Below are 17,566 nucleotides of genomic sequence, written 5' to 3'. Positions count from 1 at the left end.
AATTCTGTTTCTAAATATGCCATTATTTTACATATAAACTTGAATAGTACTCATTTTATGTACTGGTAGTTTTTTCTTGAAATTACTCAAAGAAGTCATCTTCTTCTTTCTCGTTTTCGTTACTATCACTGTCTTCATCAGATTCTTGATGAGAGGCATCTGTTTGATTAGAACGTGATAATGCATCATCCAATGTAACACCGATTGCTTCCTCAGAAAGCTTTTTACCAGCTAGAATATTTGATAACGATACAGGTAGAGACTTATCAGCAATTTTGCCTCTGACAAGTTGTCTGAAAGCTTTCCTTCTAAGATTAGTTTCTGCGCTTGCCTCTGTGTCATCTTCTGTAAAAATTGATATGTACTTTTCTGATTTTGGAAAATTTACCACGTAGCACAAGTCAACCTCTGCATTTTCTAAAGCTTCTTTGTTAGCCTCATTTTCATCAGCTTTGTATGTCTTTAATGCCTTCTTATACCTTCTCAGAGCCTTTTTTCTCTCAAAAAACCTTACCATATGATATTTCTTAGCATTCTTTCTAATGTTTTCTTTCACCTCATGATTATGTAGTTCCAACCTTAGCGCTTCTAGCGTTCGCTCTTTCTCGACAATGATATTAGACGGTAGAATGTCTTTTTTCTTCTTAAGTAATCTCTCTAGATCCCTAATCCTTCTCTTTATTTTATTCGAACCTGAATCCAAAAATTGTGCCATTTCCAGGGATTGCCCCAAAGCCCTTCTGTTCTTCTTTTGCATCCTAACTCCTGACATATTTCTTTCTAAACCTAGTCAATCTAGTCAATTAGTAAAATCTTACTTTAATGCTAGATCTACTTTACATTTGATGAAATGGAAAGTTTAATCAACTATTCACTCATGATTTATATTTGAATATGAAATGCATATACAGTTTGCGATGAGCATAGCTCATCGCGATTCAAAAAATTTTCAGATAAAATTTCAACCACAGAGAAATGCCGTAAGGTTACGAAATTTCGAGATTTAACCACTTTAGGAAATTGCTTTTTGTTCAGGTCATTCTCTAAGGATATGTATATGGCCCAGTTGGCTTGTAGCAAGTACCTAATGAACTTTATCAATTCATAAATAGTTGATCAAATAAAGACGATTGTAAATGGTAGTCACTTATCTGAATATACAGGCAAAAAACGATATTAGTATGTTTTATTGTTCTGCTTTCTAGCAAACGTATCAATGCATTTACTTGTGTATTCTTTCTGGTTTCTTGAGGAACAACCAGCTCCATTTTGATGGTGACTCCAGTGACTCCTCATCTGATATATATTCTATTATTTCAGGCTTTCTAATCTCAGATGAATGAACTTCTTGGTTATATTTCTGTGCAGTGGCTATATCATTGAAATTAAAATCTGGCCTCATCTGAAATCCGTATATTGGGGTTTCTAATTGAGTTAGTATCCTAGAATCCCCTGTTATAGAATATTGAAACCCGCGGATAGTATCGAGTGGACGCTCATCTGTTTTTCTAGTTGGGTTAGAGCGATCAGGATCTTGAATTTGACAACCAAAGACATCATTTATAACTTCATTTTTGGTAATTCCATAGTAAGCACCAGGTTTTTTGAATTGGTCAGCAGCTTCCTCAAAAGGCTGTGCTTCTTGTACAGCTCCAAGAACGGAATCATTAACTTTTAATCTGAGTTTCTTTTTACCTTTCTTGTCCCTCTTAGATTGATCCTTTTGTGTCTGATTACCTTTATATATGGTGGCTTCTTTACTCATTTTTTACTTGGATGGAGGAATTGATATTATAAGATAGTGCCAATCTTTAAATACTAGAAGAAATAACTTAATAGGATTGGTATAGTTTATTTTGAACTGCGTGTTAACTTCTTCATGGTGCACTTATCATTTTTGTTAGGCGCAGGTCAGTAATGACACAAAATAAGGCAATCTATATTAAGTCATACTTATGCAGGCTTATTAGCGGTGAATGACTCTTAACCAGTAGATTATATCTGTTTATCCATTCCTCAATGCGAATTGTTTGTCAATGCATATTTTACTTTATGAATAAATTAACTATACAATAATTGGTATATAAGATGCGTAATGACATAACAAAGTTCTCCGTTATAAAAAAAGCTTCAATTGCATCGGCTTAGCTCTATGCAATCAAATTAGTATGCCCCTAGTTATATTTCAAACATAATTATTTATGTGTCATGGTCTCCGTCATCTTAGTTGCAGTAATTCAACAGTGCTTCTTTAACAGCATGACATGCTTGTTCCACTTCACTGGAGGACATATTGGCTGTGCAAGATATTTTTAAGCTGGGCACAATAGGGACGCTTTCTGACTTCAACACAATGGTGTTTCTGGTGATGAGAATGTTGTACTTCTCCAATACAAAATCCACAATTTCTTGTAAGAACTTCTCTTCGTTTTCATATGGCTCAATATACTTATTTGTAATACATTTTTTTTGTAATGAGCTTACAATTTGGAAAAGTTGATCTTTGTTATAACCGAACTTGTCCATTCTGAAATCATCCAACAACTCCAAATGCAAAATAGGGGAGTGGACACTGGATTTCACCTGTACATAAGCCATCAGATCTTTATCGTTGTTGAAGAAATCAAACAATTGACGACTGAGTCCGTGTACTTTCTGAACTGCTGAATTATCTTCAGCTAACATCTTCAGAGTTTCTGTCGCGGTTGTAGTGGTATAAGCTGGTAAAGAGGCAGAGAAACAGTAGGCATTGGAACCAATATGTTGATGCTGAGACATAACATGATCACCTAGCACAAAGCCTCCTGAAGAACCAAGTGCATTTGCAAGAGAGCCAACGGTTATATCAATAGAGCGAGCACGGTCCATGTTAAAATGCTCTGGTAAGCCACGACCTGAAGCACCCAAGACACCAAGGGAGAGGGTTTCGTCAACAAATAACCTAAACTTATACTTTCTCTTTAATTTTGTTAGTTCTGGTAGTGGTGCAATATCACCAGTATTAGTGAAGATTGCTTCAGTTACAATAAACTTTCTAGGAATAGCAGGTGGCTTATCTTTTTTCTCAGCTTCAGTGAGTTCGGCTAGAAGGTTTTCCAATGATTCCATGTTGTTATGTTCATAGTAGTAAACAGTAGATCTGCTTAATTGTAAGGCATTTTGAACCGCTAATGATACATCGTTATCTGCTACTAATATATCACCACGTTTTGTGAATGCAGGAATAACAGAGGCTGCAACACAAAAATCTTGACCATACAGTACAGCACTATCGGTTCCAAAAAACTTAGCTAACTCATATTCCAAGTGGTAATGTACATCTTGATTACCGTAAAAACCAGCTGGACCACAAGCACCTACACCGTAATTTTTAATGGTGGTCTTGGCGGTATTAACTACTCTTTCAGTTTTCGACAATTGTAAGAAGTTATTCGTACTCATATTTAGGACATTCTCAAAAGTTTCTTTGCCATTGCTTCTTGTAAAAGTGACACGAGTTTCAACACCAGAATCTTTCATGACTGGGATTTTGTCTAGTCTCCAATTTTGAAATTCAGTCAATGAATCATCAACCATAGGCTCAGGTTCCCATTCTTCAATCATAGCCTCCACTTCTTGGGCTGATAAGTTTGGCTTGCTAGCTTGTAATCCTTTTTTATGTTGCGGTTTCGAAAAATAGTACACCAGTGCATATATCAGCAAACCCAATTCTATAGCCGTTCTATAGGGATCATCACGATGAGATTTCTTAATATATGATATGACATAAGCACCACCTGGAATCTTCGCAGACACATCGTTAACAAAGAAACAAATGTATGCAAATGATGTGCTTAGGAACACAGGAACAGGGACATATTGTGGAAGCACGCTTGAGATGCTGACTCTTGGAGCATCCATTGTTTTATATCTTCTTATTGAGAAATGTCTGGGAAAACTGGCTCAAGTCTGTAATACTTTTATAGATCACGAAGAAAGAAAATTGCTTCAGGGTGAATAATTTTTGCAATGATTAGTCCTACTTTACCTTTTATAAAGGAACAATTCACCTTCTAGTTCCCGACACCCTATTCGATAATTTCTCCAGAGAGATAAAAAAAATTAATCTGCAAATACAATCAAAAGCACCGGCTTCAGATCAATGTGAATATCAGATGAAACTTTAGAGCTTGATGACACCTATTAAATCACCAATATGGCTTTCCAAATATATATTCCAATGCGAAACACGTCCAATTCCAGTTAAACCAGTGCCTTATTTGATTGATTCTCGAGAAATTTTTCAGCAGTTCGTGATCACTACGCCGACTTTGACACTTTTCACCAAGAAACAAGAAAAAAAATTCGTTTAACGCGTATCGTTTTTTATGACTATATGCAGTATTGGTCAAACCCCAATGGGATCAGTGTTGTAGGAATACTATGCTATATGATTGTCCTCTATAAATACAGACTTTGCTAATCTATATATTTGCTGGTGGTGTAGCTGTCACATCTGGAGTTGCTGCCGAAGGAGTATCACCTGGTGCATTTCTGCCTCCCGGTCCGTTATCACTGTAATACATTGGGCAGGATTTGTTTGTTCTGATGTGGCCTACTTGGCCACAAGTAGCACAACGTCTAGAAGTGTTCTTTGCACCTTTACCAACTTTACCTTCACTTTTCTTTAGATTCAGGCGAGCTCTTCGTTGCTGCGATTTCTCTAGATTGGCAAGTTCAGTTTCAAGTATCTTCTTTTGCATCTCTATATCCTCAATGTTATGGATATCGGTATCCGTTTCTTCAAGTAATTTATCAACATTTAGATTATCCTTACGTTGTTTCTCCTTCCGCTTCAAATATCCCTGAATGATTCTGGGATCCTTTATTATCACCGTTTGCCTTTGTATTATCCCGTTTTCATCCCTTTTTTTACGTACAATGCGAAGAACACGCCCATCTTTTCTCTTGTTTCTGATATATCTGTTAGTTTCATTAACTTCATCAGGGTCGTTAATCTCTTCAAAGGGATTAGAGATACTTAAGCTTTTTGTGTGTGTATACCAGGTTCTTGTGATCTCATCCTCGTATACTTTCTGCTGTTGAGCAACGTTGTATGAGTATCCACTTGAGGAAGAGCCTTTTTTTGTTGCAGGAGCTGGCGAAGACGCTGCTAGGTTTGCTAAGGAAGTTGTAGATTTCAAAAACCCTCCTTTCATTGAGGTTTTTAAGAATGAAAATCCTTCTCCGCAGCCAGTTGGGTCACCCGCCCCATGAATTTGTACCATCGCCCTCATTTGTGTGGCATTGATAAAATTCTTGCTTATATTCCAGGGTGTTAAGCTCTCTTCTAGCTTCACTAGGTCATTGTCAAAATTAAATACTTCATTGTCGTCTTGATTCTGAATACCATGGCCCATAACTTCAACTTCAGCAACTTGTTCAGGCGTTAGTAATTTTTTGATATTTTCACCATCCAAAAGTGGTTCACCTTCTTTTAACCTCCATAAACCTTTATCTGGACCTTCTCTTTGATATTTCATAAACTCTTTGATTTTTTGTCTATTTTGGCCATACTCAGCTTCCGGGAAGTGCACAGCAATGGGATCAATGGATATAGATCTAGTTGAAGCCTTGTTCAACAGTCTGTAAACAATCATTCTTAATCTAATAGCTTTCATTGAAGTAACTCTTCTAGAGTTCGGACCAGGAATTTCATCCACCGGAAATGTCTGACCGACAGTAAATAAATGATTAATATTTCTCAAGTAAAATCTATTACTGATGCCGTTACCCGTGCTTCTCACAAGTAGGAAATCAGTCCCCGACACCTCATGTTTGAATACTGGTGCTCTTAACATGTTATTATACAGGGTCGGCACGATATGACCGGGCTCTACCAAGCCAAAGTTCCAAAATGGAGATTTGTCCTGTACACCAAGCACATGTGTTTCACCAACAGGTAATTTTGGTCTCAAAGTATCTTCTTCAGAAATTTTTCTATAGTAGTTAATTAACTTGTTTCCCATACCGAATTTGGATAGTGCCAAAGGATTTTCTTCTGAGAACTCCATTAAGTATATAGGTGCCGTATCACCTACTGTCAAATCAGGAGTAGTGGCAAAAGATTCCTTTATATCTTTTCCCTTATCACGTTTTCTTTTACGGAGCTTTAATTTACTGAATACTATATTTGTACCAGCTCTAATTGTGCTATTGAAATTAGGGCGATGGAAATGTCTTAATTGGCTTTTTGGAGCAGTAACTTTGTAAAATGGAGATTGTAAACGTGCAGCTGGTTTGGAGTGCTCAATATTAAGATTTGAAATAATGGCACGAATCTTGGTTTGATGTGCTTGTCTCAGTATATTGTACTTATCATCGTTGGATATGTTAAATCTTTTCATGATGGCCTGGATGTCGTAAGTTTGTTTCTCCTTGTTCTCCTGGTTAATATTAGTAATTCTTTTTTTATCTTCAATAAGTAACAGGTTTGGATCATTCATGCTCAATTCAGCCATGTTTGCTTGTTTCAGTTTACCATTGACTAAATCATCTTCATTCCAATTCCAATCTGAAGGAGTATCGTATGATTTGGTTTCAAAACTCATTCTTGATTTAGATTCATCATTCAGATGGCCATTAATAATTTGGTCTTCATTCCAATCAGTGGTCGCAATAATTAGTTCATCTGAGATACCATTATCTTTCGCTTGTACATTCTTTTCTCGCAGGTTATCCAAGTCAGCATCTTCAATTTCTACAGAAACTATGCCCTTTCGTTGGCCTTCTTTAGATTTTGCCTTGGACATCATATTCCACCTGTTTTCTGGCAGTTCAAATAACTTCCGCTGATCTGGCTGTACATGTAATTTTAGTTTTAGTGGAAATAACGGTTTCAAAAGATCCTCCTGAGCAAGAATTTTATAGTACCAGTTGTAGTCCATTGTCTTCCTATAAATGAGTTTATTCCACTTTAAAATTTTTCCTTTGCTAAATGTAGGGAAATATTTCTTTAGGAGCTTCTTTTCCAGTATAGTCTTCTGTTCCTTCTTGACTAATTCAGCTAGCCTTTGTTGTTGACGTTGCTGTACTCTTTCTGCATTTCCGCTATCTGGCGCTGGGAAAGCATGGGTATTGTCCATGTACATTGAGTCATTATTCTGTTCGATACCCATAAATAAAGCATTCTGTCCTTGATATTCCTCATTAGATAGGTCGCTACCCACCATGGAAGAATTTTCATTCGGTATTGTGCTCATGAAGTGATTCCTGACGTCTGCATCTCCGTTTGCGCTGGGACCAACTTCGAAGAGATCCTGTTCACCTCCATCATAACCCGATATATAACCGTCATCTTTATTATTGTGACTTGTAACACCAAATTCGCCTACCACATCTTCTTCTTCTGGTAATTCTTCATCCGCTAGTTCATCTTCATCCTCAAAATCTACAGCATCTGGCAAATGCTCTGTTGCGCCTTCATCATCTTTGCCTATATAGCTTCCAATTTCCATAGAACCAAAGTCACCGGCAAAGATGGCATTGTATGCATCGTCCTCATTGGATAGATCCTTGTTCTTGCCTTTGCTATTGCCTTTCATCACTTGCTTTTATCTCCACGGTTTTCAGTCACTATGCCTACCTAAAAGGCTAAAAGAGAAACTGAGCAGTAGTAGCTTTTTAACAACACCAATATAGCCGGCACAAGAGCTGACAATGATGATTGAATTAGGTTTCTTTTAGTGTTCTAATGACCAGTTTGCCTTATTTTAAAATCATTACTATTGTATTTCATAGTCACTTTTTCTATATTTTTCATCTTCTGGGCATCGAGGGCTTTCGAGCACCAGACTTTTGGAAAAAGAAGTAATGGCAGCAAATGACAGACATTAACTGAATTTCAAACTGGGATCACCTACAATCTGAAATAACTGGATATTCTTGGATCGGTATCGACAATTTGTTTCTAGATAACGGCAGTTTACTTTGTAATTGCAACTAAGTCCCATAATTTTTGACACCATTTTGGATACACAAAACAAGTGAAGGATGACTGCTGAATCGATGATACATAGGGCCAACAAAGGTGGCTATGGTTCCTCACAAGATGAAAACATACATTATGAATATGACTGGGTGAGGCCTGTTAAGGTCACTGAGAATTCGCAGGGTGGGGATGGTTCTGACCCTCTTATAGGCATCGGATCAGAGAGTAAAGAAAGTAGCTTTTATGGTTTCAAGTTTAAGACCTGGCAAAAACGCAATGGGGGCCATCCAATAGAGAAAGACCCAGTTACATTATTGAACATGGATGACTTCGATAGAACTAAAGTTAGTGAAAAGAAGAAAAAGCTCGGCAAGAAGTTAGATGGTGATGACCTTTCAGAGGATGCAATTCGTGGTGCTGTGGGTGGCTCTGATACAGTTTTCTCCAGTTCTCATGCTAAACCAGATACATCCGGTGGGATGAAGAGAAACGAGACAGAGACAGAAAAGCAATCAGATTCTAACACTCAAGAACAAAGTACAACTTCAGTCAAGGAGGAAGAATCAAAAAATGAAACTAATGACACTGAAGTTACTCCTGAATCCAATGCCATAGAGAAGGACGAACTTGCTAGTAAGCTTGGTGATGTACAGACACCTGAATCTGGGAATTTGAGTGAAGGTCAAAAACCATCAGATACTCAACTGTTAGAGAATGATATCAAGGATGAAACAAAGTCCGAAATAGTAGAGGAGGATGGTAATGAGGTTGGTGATCCCGTAAGTGAGCCTGTAAATGAGCCTGTAAGTAATACAGTCACACCAGAAGGGGAGAACAATAAAGAGGATAATGATATTGAGATGACAGATGCTTAAGTGTTTTGGAATACTGTGCGAATATGCCCAACTAAGTCTTTGATCTTTAATATTCAAAGTTTAGTAATGTAATTATATTAACTTCCTACATGTGTACTATATTATTTTGTGTTCTATAAATTGGTTCTATCATAACGTGTCAATTTTAAAATAGCTATATTACAAATTATAAAGTTTATCGTTATCGTTGTCGTCATAATATGCTTTTTCAAGCAAATTCAAAAAAAATAACTTATGCCATTCATCGCGGTGAGCAAAATACATTTCATTAGGATTTTATTATTATTTCAACCACAGCGTCACGAGCAATCTTGATGGTATCCTTTAGCTCTTCATTCAAATCTTTTCGAAGTTGTTTCCTCTCCTCTTTAGAATTGCATGTGTTGATCTTATTCATTAAAGCCATCCATTGCTTCGTATTGCCACTACCTGACAGTATGGTGATAAGTGATCCCGAAGGTACCTTTTCATAAATGTTATTGATCTGTTCACAGATGTTTTTCAGAACATCTTCTTGGTTTAATACTACACCATTCTTAGGTATTGCATATCCTCTTGCAAATTCAAGAGCTCTTAGTCGACCAACAAAAAAATCGTACTGCTCTATGTTATTTATAATGCTGTTGAACACTTCATCGTCATTATCACAAAATATAGTGCCTATGTTGCTGTCTGTCTTGAAATGACTCTTTGGAACTGTGTTGTTTAAAACTAAGGACTTTATTCCGCGAGCATCAAGTAAGTCAAATATATTTTCCGTTCTTAGGTGGGATCCAAATGCCATACCTCTTTGAATTTTTAGTTTTGTTAATTCCATACATGTTCTGGCATCTTCAATTGAGTCATGACCATCATCACCATTTTCAGCCTGAATGTCCTTATTTAGATATTCGCTAGCAAGATATTTTAAAGATGGTTTGAAAGGTGGGCCTCCCTGGTGATCATATATTATTGCAGTGTCAACTATATTGGGATGTCTGATTCGTAGAACAGACAGATCATTAGAAAGTGAGTGTCCTATCAAAATATCATTTGCACTGATAATATTTAGTAAGTCATCCTGTACCTGTTCCACAGTTTTAGTAGCACCATCCAACTTTTCTTTAGTCATACCACTATATTTGGTAACGTAATCAACAATAGGAGCCTCTGGGATGACTAACTCATCATAAATGACCTCGTTCTCAAAATTGACAAGGCTTACTCTAGCTACGATAAATCCTGTTTCACATTTACACATTTCACAATCAAGAGCAAAAATGTGAGATCCATCATGTTCAAATTCCTTGGTATTTTTCCATGTCGCCTTAGAGTTCACTTCATTGTTTATGTCAATAACCTGGGATTTGAATATATCGGTCAATGATTTGGTGCCTTCATGAATTGGATAATCTCTCTCTAGAAGTTGGTCAACTGATGCAAGTAGGTCATAGATAGTTATAGTCTTTTTAGATAGATCACTCAGTAATTCCCTCCTTTGTTTAGGTAGTAGTGGTGGATTTATAAATGCATTATAGGCAGAAAATATAGCAGTGTTTGATCCAGGTGCAGACATAGGGAAAGTAATCTGGTTATCAAAAGGGTTTAGCCCTGTGAGACCCTTTGTCGCTAATTCATCAACATTATCAGCAAACCTCTGATCCTGTGGTAATCCAAAATCCTGGGGTTCAAGTCCAGGAATAAACAGGAGAACATTCTTCTTTAAGGAATTTTTACCTGTAATCTCTTCCCACCAGCGATGCTCATCGGTAATATCATAAAGGTACTTGATTAGTCCTGTCATTACATTAATGGATGCCAGTTTTTCTGTTCCAACTTTAATGCTGAGTGGACCATCGTGTTTTTGAGCTCTCTTCTTCTTTTTCTTACCTTTGTTTTTAATTCTATCGGCAATAAGCTCATCGCTGTGTGATGATAATCTCAAAGTACTTCCTGGAGCGCTGATAGCCGCGCTGGATCTTCTTCTCTTACCAGTATTAGTCATTCGCTTGGCTTTGAAATTCTCAACTTCTACAACTGGTACCTCACTGATACTTAATCTGGCAACACTGCGATTCACAGTAGCGTTGTCGTCTACTTGAAGTTTTGGTACCGTATAGTTAGTTGTGCTGTCATTGCTGAGAAATGGATTGATCATCTTAATGGGAATATCTTCACAATTTGTAATTGGTGTGTTAGCACTCTTTGTTGGTGACAAGTCTGCCTCCATTGCTCTTTCAGTGGGCTGTTTGTCCATTACGCTATCTCTCATCGAAAATAGGCACTCAGTTGCGGCCAAGTGGTAGATTGGACTATTAGTGTTTTGGCACTCTTCAAAAGAAATAAATTATTCGAATGAGAGTGTTAGCGTCGGTAACTCGCTACAAATAAGCATTGCTGTCTATTAGTTCCATGGTAATACCACCATTTTAACCTTTTGGCATCTGCTTAATCGATGAAAAATTGTTTATCGTGTTACACAACTAGAAGCATATGGATGAATCATAAACTTTATTTTGAAGATGAAGATATGTATGTCATTTACTGGAAATAGGTCTAATTAAAGAAATATACATGTCCTAATGGTCTTAGCGCCTCAGTCTTTAATATGGTGAGTATCTCTAATGATGTCCCGTTTTGCAGATACAGTTGCCTAAAACTAACCTTAAATTTTGTGTCTCAACAGACCATTGAAGAGACCAGTTGATTTGTTATTACCGAAAACTGTGCAAGTAAAGGGAAAATGGTATAAACAGTTTTCTACAAGGTGTGTAAAGATTTGAATACCTGTAGATGTATTGGCATATTAGGTCGATGAAGCCAACCGTTTTCTGATATCAGTACTGCTGATCTTTTCCTTCCAGCCATCATCTTCTTGACCACCTAATACATTTACGACGTAGATATCTAATTGGCTCATACCTTTACTAGCCCTAGTTTTGTTAACTACTTCACCCCCGCCAATAGTCTCTCGACTTACGATAAGACATTCAATCTCAGGTACTGTGCCAGTAGGACCACAGACATCTCTAATGGCGACTACTTCCATTTTCAAAGAGGGTTTCAATAACTGCAGAAACTTATTAACTCCATTGCATCTTTCTTCGAAATCCTCTAGAAATTCTTGGTATTTTTTATTCACCAGTAGTTCCTCATCTGTAACACCGACAATTAGTCTTTGAGAAGTTAAGTATGAAGCAACACTGAGTAATATTTTGTGACCATCATGCAGATGATCGAATGTGCCACCTAGTGCACTAACTTTGTAACGATTCCCATCAGGTTGCGATCCGTGAGGGATAGTGTTATGTGAGATCTTCAATTTTTGATATTGAATATGGTTTTCATATTTATATCCAGTTATTTCAGCACCTTCCTCTGTAACTAAATAACTCCATATATAATCCTTTCTGTGTTCACTCTCACTCCATTCGCTTCCAAAGAGCACATTTATTGGCTGCAGCTCCAAACCTTTGGACACCAGCACATCTCTGCTGGCACTGTAAAGTCTACCCAAAACGTCATCTAGATGAACAGAATCTTCAAAAGCATCCAATAGAATTATATCAAGCACTGAGCTCTTATTTACAATTGGTAAGATCACTTTTCGAAGCACTTGTTCCTGTAGTTCTGAATAATCAATTTCCTCTAAGTCCTTTAAAACTAATGCTATCTTCGTCATATCTTCGATACTGCTGAACGTTATACGCCAATAATAGAGTGGTATCCACTTCAATGATGGAAATAACTATGTGTTAGGGTTGCCCTAGTCAATTCGTACATTTCTTCATTAATTTCGATTTGTGTTATGTTGCCATTGTTTGACGTTTCCCTTGAAGTCATCGGCCTTTCCACAATTTGAAAAATTTGAGAGCTCATCGCAATAATACGAGGGTACTGATTCGCTCAGATAACTCATTGATGTGGTCGAATAAAGATATAAAAGAAACCTATTGAGATATTAGAGGCTGGAGTTAATAGTGTATTGCTAATTCATCAAATTTAGGTAGGAAAGATATCCTAAAGGTATATATCAAAGTGCTAAAGATATTGCAATAATAAATCAGAGATGAATACAGAGACTAAAGTAGAGGATTTAACGGCTAGTGATGATATAGAGTTTAAGAAGAAATTCTATTTGATACTCAAGAGTTCTCTCTCGGGAGATGAAGCGGCACACAAGGTGCTGGCCGAGCGCGTTTCAGATGATGCCAAGAGTAAAGTGGTAGATATAATAGTGCGATCAAGCATACAGGAGCCGACATACTCAAAATTCTACGGTCTGCTTTCGGAAAGACTTTGTGCGACACATAGCTCATGGGTTGAAGGCTATAAGCACGTTCTTTTGGACAATTATACAAACATGAACACATTTGAGCCCGCCCAGTTGCGTATTATTGGTAAACTATGGGGGCATATATTTGCTGCAGATTATCTTGGCTTTGAGTTATTTGAAAACTTCAGAATGAATGAGGAAGATAGCTCTCCCGCTACAAGGATATTTTTGAAGTTTTTGTTTCAGGAACTGGTAGCTGAATTGGGTATCAATGAGCTACAAGCCCGTTTGAATGAGGACTACATCAAGCCGTTCTTGAAGAATCTATTTCCAGAAGAAGACCTGGATGACATGAGATATTCTATCAACTATTTTACATCCATAGGTCTTGGTGTTTTAACCAAGAGAATGCGAGATGATGTTAGTTCCATTGAAGAACAAGAAAAGAAGGTACGAGAGGCAGAGAGGTTGAAAGAAGAAGAATCGAGACCTGAGGGGCCATCAGACACATGGAGGTCAAGGAAACCCTTACCTAGTCAAGAGAACAAGTATTCAAAAACGTCAGCTAAAGATAGGAGGTTTTCACGCAGAGATGGTGGTAATTCGAGAAAGAGTGTTGGAAAAAGGTCAAGAACACCACCTCGCAGTAGGTACAACTCAAATACCAAATCAGATAGAAAGCCTCGATCTAGGACACCGCCAAGGAGAAGGAATAGATCTCGTAGTCCAAGGCGATAGTAAAATTCGAGGCTTTGAATGCATATATGCATATATATATTTAGCATAATCTAAGCAGCGTAGTAAAAAGTGCTGGTTGTAATAATCGTCATTTCGCTGGTTACGTTTTTCGGCGAAGATGAAAATCAACATCATATCAATTTGAAAAAGCTTGACATGATATAAGAGATTGGGTTCTTGATAGCGGAGAAAAATAGCAATTGTAAAAAATACAATACTTTTTAATTATATAAAAAATAGTTAAAAAAAATAATAAAAGGAGTCAGGGAAAGAAGAACGACAATGAAAAGCTAACCGTCGAGACGAGTAACTTCCAAATTTTTCAAAAAGAAAAAGTAAATTTGGTAATGGTCTAGCTAAAGACTGTTACCAACCCTGCTCAATTGATCAAAATATAAAATTATAATCAGTGGACGTGATAAAAATGAAGTTCAATTGAATTAATAGAATCCGATCAATGATAGTCTAAGGGAAACTATCACAACAATTTGAACCCATTTTCTGAAAAAGAGTTAAAAAAAAGAGTTACAATTCGGGAAAATAATATAGCAAAGATACATCATATCGATGATCTTGCGGGTATCAGTCATTTGGGGGAATAAAATAGTAATTGTTTAGAGGATAACAGAATAATATCAAAAAAGAGTTTGGGCGAAACCAAAATGATAATCTTCTGTCAAGCCAAAGAGCTGCCACAAAACAAGTATTGCTTAGAGATAGATAAAAAACGCTTTTTCATTAAACAAGAAGTTTAAAAAGCTTTTAGAACCTTTTGAGGAAATGCGTTTATTCATCGGACAAGACACCCCAGTACTTTTCACAGCCGTATGGACCGTCAGCCTTCCAGTAGTCGTTGAAGGCGTTGTACAAGAAAGTGTCAGCACCACAAGCAGCAGTGATAGAGTTGACAGCATCCTTTTGGTTTTGCTTGGATGGGACAGCAACACCTAGGGTTTGACCCTTGGATGGCCAGCCGGATTCAGTGATGACAACCTCCTTCTTACCGTCACAAGCAGTCCAGACTCTTTGGATTTGTTGCAACAACCAGGAACCAGCGTCTTGAGCCTTGGTGTATTGGTCGAAGTAAGCGTGAGCGTTAACAGCCATGTACTCAGAGTATTGGCACAATTCTGGGTTGTTGATAACGGCGATGAAAGTGTCGACAGAGACAACTGGGCCGTTGAAACCAGCAGCTTGCAAAGCGGCTCTACCAGCAGCAACGTATTGGCCAACTTGAGCTGGAGAGGCTTGACCACCGTTAACCAATTCGTTACCGATGGAGACGGTAGTGACATCGTCCCAAGAACCGTAAGTGTTAACGGCGCTCTTGATGGCGTCAACGGAACCTTGGATGTTAGAGACATCGAAGACACCCAAGAAAAGCTTTTGACCGGAGGCCTTAGCCTTGAAGACGTTTTCGACTTGGTTACAGTCGGTACCGTATAGTCTGATGGTTGGGTATTGGGACAAAGCAGCCAAGTCGGAAGCGACAGCGGAGGCGTCCTTACAAGTACCGTCGGCATTGTATGGAGTGTAAGTGATACCCTTGACACCGGCACCACCAACTTGGGTGTCTGGCTTCTTGGTGTTGGAAGAGGAGGAGGAAGAGGAAGAGGAAGCTGGGGAAGAAGCTGGAGCTAGTTCAGTAGTAGACTTAGCTGGAGCTGGGGAAGCTTGTTGTTGTTGTTGTTGTTGTTGCTGGGTAGTTGGTTGAGGAGCGTTTTCAACAACTTGTTCGTTGATGGCCTCAGCCTTTTGGACTGGGGTTCCATCTGGACCGACGACGACGGTTTGGACGGCGTGCATAGTCTTGGTGACAACATCACGCTTCTCCTTGTGGGTGTGGGCGGCGTGTGGAGCGGCAATTGCAGTACCTAGCAAAGCAGAAGTAATCAAAGTGGAAAATTTCATAATGAACGGACTTGAATTAGAGAAAGATTATTTTTTAGTTAATTTAAAGAATGACTTGTAGTTGGATTTATCTTCTTAATTCAGCGGGATGGTGTCTTTCCAATGGAAGCAAGAATTAAGGAGAGAGAGAACAAAATATGTAACTTAGTTTTATACTATACAAATAAGACAGGATAAGGAAGGAAAAGAAAAAAATTTGTTTATTCGAGAAGACAGAAGGAAGAAGTAACGCAGCACGACATAGTAAAGTAAAAAGACTGTGATCTGTCCACAAGGACTTTCGAAGTTGTTTATATAGCTGCAGCCGGGATCGGATCTCTGAGTGCCTCTTGTGATCTGCCCTTCTGGGGGTCTTTCTGGGTGTTCTGGGTTTTGGTCTTTGGGATTTGAGTATTGGGTGGGGGGGTAAGTCTCTCTTCTGATTATCTCTGTGCTGTTCTGAGGGACTTGCCGTTCTAGAACCACAATGATCACCCGTATATGGCCTGTGGCCATTTTGGTTTCCTAAACGGGCGTTAGTGACAACACAGTGTGAGGGGGGGGAGGGAGTGTTGCAAAATCTTATTACCTGATCCGGTAAAAACAAGACAATACACACTTGCATTTACACTTACACTTATATTTACAAGTTTCTTGCACTGATTGCACTGATTGCACTGATTGCACTGTTTGCACGGGCCAAACTGCGAGGGGGCCTGCTCAGAGTTTGTCGTACAGTTGCAGGTGTCTCTTTTATTTATCGACTTCTCTTCTCGGTGTTCCTGTTTTGGTTTAGGGAAGGAGGGGCCGTTTGTTTTGGGCTTTCCTCACAGATGCAGCTGTACGGGTGCAGCTGAGATCTGGGTGTGTTTCGTTTCCTTCTTTCTTTTTCTGCCCCCCCAGGAAAGAGCCGGACGGCATGCCGTTGGTGAGGATGATTCAAATTCTGCAGCCAGAGGGGATATTCTTTTCTTTCTTTTTTCAATAAAGGCATTTTGCAAGTCCCAGAGTTAATGGCCGCAGACCCCTCCTTTTTTTGTTTATCTTGAATCGAAATGAACTTACACACATTGGCATTCGTAATTCGTATATGTGACTACCTTAGTAGTTGTGGTGGGCTCACTGCGAGTGCTCCAGTGGAATCAGCTATTGTGTCAGGCAGAGACGTTGGACTGGGACGTACAAGAGGTCGAACAGGAATATAGAGGGCCCAGACACAGAGCGCACGACTTGACTGATATGATACCACGGTGTTAATATGCTAGAACCCACTCACTTTTCCTAAAGGGGTAACGAAGGTCTACACAAGTTCCAGGGAGAGAAATAGTGTTTTGTTGGGAGGGAGGGGAGCGGGCTTGCCAATCTTTTCCCCCTACCCCCTCTCTCTCTCTATAGCCTTTACTCAATTGGTCGATGATTCTCAATTGAGAATTAAACATTGTGGACTTTGGATTTTAATTTTTAGTGAAGGGAAAAACGGCGATATTTTTTTCTTGTGTGACAACAGATTTGTGTGGTTCCAAGTGGTGGGTACTGACACCTAAACGTTAACAGACCTGAGAGACAACAGATTGTATAGAGTGATACGTTATCCACATGATCTGATCTATATTTACTACATAAGCTATTTATATCTTGCGTACCGCCTTACAACTCACATGGAGTAGTCTAATAATAGTCTTTGTGTATCTAGCTACTGAAGGTTTCTTTTTGGCCCTCCCTCGATACCCTTTCAGAAAAGTTCCCACCTTTCTGACACTACAGCCCATATATAGATCCAGGTTCTACCTAACACACAAACAAACCATGTTGCACTAACAATGCTGATCCGTTGGACCA

General features: G+C 38.5%; 9 protein-coding genes across 9 annotated transcripts; 2 read left to right on the top strand and 7 right to left on the bottom strand.

Moving 5' to 3' along the window:
- Window positions 1–82: 82 nt before the first annotated feature.
- EFG1 (Efg1p) lies at window positions 83–772 on the bottom strand (the record flags this gene model as incomplete). Its single annotated transcript, XM_446386.1, has 1 exon — window positions 83–772. The coding sequence occupies one exon, from the start codon at window positions 770–772 to the stop codon at window positions 83–85; it is 690 nt and encodes a 229-aa protein (XP_446386.1).
- A 450-nt stretch (window positions 773–1,222) lies between these two features.
- On the bottom strand, window positions 1,223–1,765 carry GVI51_G00363 (uncharacterized protein; the record flags this gene model as incomplete). Its single annotated transcript, XM_446385.1, has 1 exon — window positions 1,223–1,765. The coding sequence occupies one exon, from the start codon at window positions 1,763–1,765 to the stop codon at window positions 1,223–1,225; it is 543 nt and encodes a 180-aa protein (XP_446385.1).
- Window positions 1,766–2,223: 458 nt separating this feature from the next.
- On the bottom strand, window positions 2,224–3,900 carry LCB1 (serine C-palmitoyltransferase LCB1; the record flags this gene model as incomplete). Its single annotated transcript, XM_446384.1, has 1 exon — window positions 2,224–3,900. One exon carries the CDS (start codon window positions 3,898–3,900, stop codon window positions 2,224–2,226), a length of 1,677 nt encoding a protein of 558 aa, XP_446384.1.
- A 563-nt stretch (window positions 3,901–4,463) lies between these two features.
- TAF1 (histone acetyltransferase) lies at window positions 4,464–7,583 on the bottom strand (the record flags this gene model as incomplete). Its single annotated transcript, XM_446383.1, has 1 exon — window positions 4,464–7,583. The coding sequence occupies one exon, from the start codon at window positions 7,581–7,583 to the stop codon at window positions 4,464–4,466; it is 3,120 nt and encodes a 1,039-aa protein (XP_446383.1).
- A 448-nt stretch (window positions 7,584–8,031) lies between these two features.
- RTT102 (Rtt102p) lies at window positions 8,032–8,844 on the top strand (the record flags this gene model as incomplete). Its single annotated transcript, XM_446382.1, has 1 exon — window positions 8,032–8,844. One exon carries the CDS (start codon window positions 8,032–8,034, stop codon window positions 8,842–8,844), a length of 813 nt encoding a protein of 270 aa, XP_446382.1.
- Window positions 8,845–9,112: 268 nt separating this feature from the next.
- On the bottom strand, window positions 9,113–11,095 carry RNH70 (Rnh70p; the record flags this gene model as incomplete). The annotated part of the gene is made up of 1 exon (XM_446381.1): window positions 9,113–11,095. One exon carries the CDS (start codon window positions 11,093–11,095, stop codon window positions 9,113–9,115), a length of 1,983 nt encoding a protein of 660 aa, XP_446381.1.
- A 534-nt stretch (window positions 11,096–11,629) lies between these two features.
- On the bottom strand, window positions 11,630–12,505 carry CAB4 (putative pantetheine-phosphate adenylyltransferase; the record flags this gene model as incomplete). Its single annotated transcript, XM_446380.1, has 1 exon — window positions 11,630–12,505. The coding sequence occupies one exon, from the start codon at window positions 12,503–12,505 to the stop codon at window positions 11,630–11,632; it is 876 nt and encodes a 291-aa protein (XP_446380.1).
- A 387-nt stretch (window positions 12,506–12,892) lies between these two features.
- CWC22 (U2-type spliceosomal complex subunit CWC22) lies at window positions 12,893–13,837 on the top strand (the record flags this gene model as incomplete). The annotated part of the gene is made up of 1 exon (XM_446379.1): window positions 12,893–13,837. One exon carries the CDS (start codon window positions 12,893–12,895, stop codon window positions 13,835–13,837), a length of 945 nt encoding a protein of 314 aa, XP_446379.1.
- Window positions 13,838–14,623: 786 nt separating this feature from the next.
- SCW4 lies at window positions 14,624–15,748 on the bottom strand (the record flags this gene model as incomplete). The annotated part of the gene is made up of 1 exon (XM_446378.1): window positions 14,624–15,748. One exon carries the CDS (start codon window positions 15,746–15,748, stop codon window positions 14,624–14,626), a length of 1,125 nt encoding a protein of 374 aa, XP_446378.1.
- Window positions 15,749–17,566: the final 1,818 nt, after the last annotated feature.

Source organism: Nakaseomyces glabratus, chromosome G, assembly GCF_010111755.1.
Source record: "Nakaseomyces glabratus chromosome G, complete sequence".
Classification (NCBI taxonomy): domain Eukaryota; kingdom Fungi; phylum Ascomycota; class Saccharomycetes; order Saccharomycetales; family Saccharomycetaceae; genus Nakaseomyces; species Nakaseomyces glabratus.
Note: the sequence above shows the minus strand (reverse complement) of the source record. Positions and strands in the feature narration are given on the sequence as shown.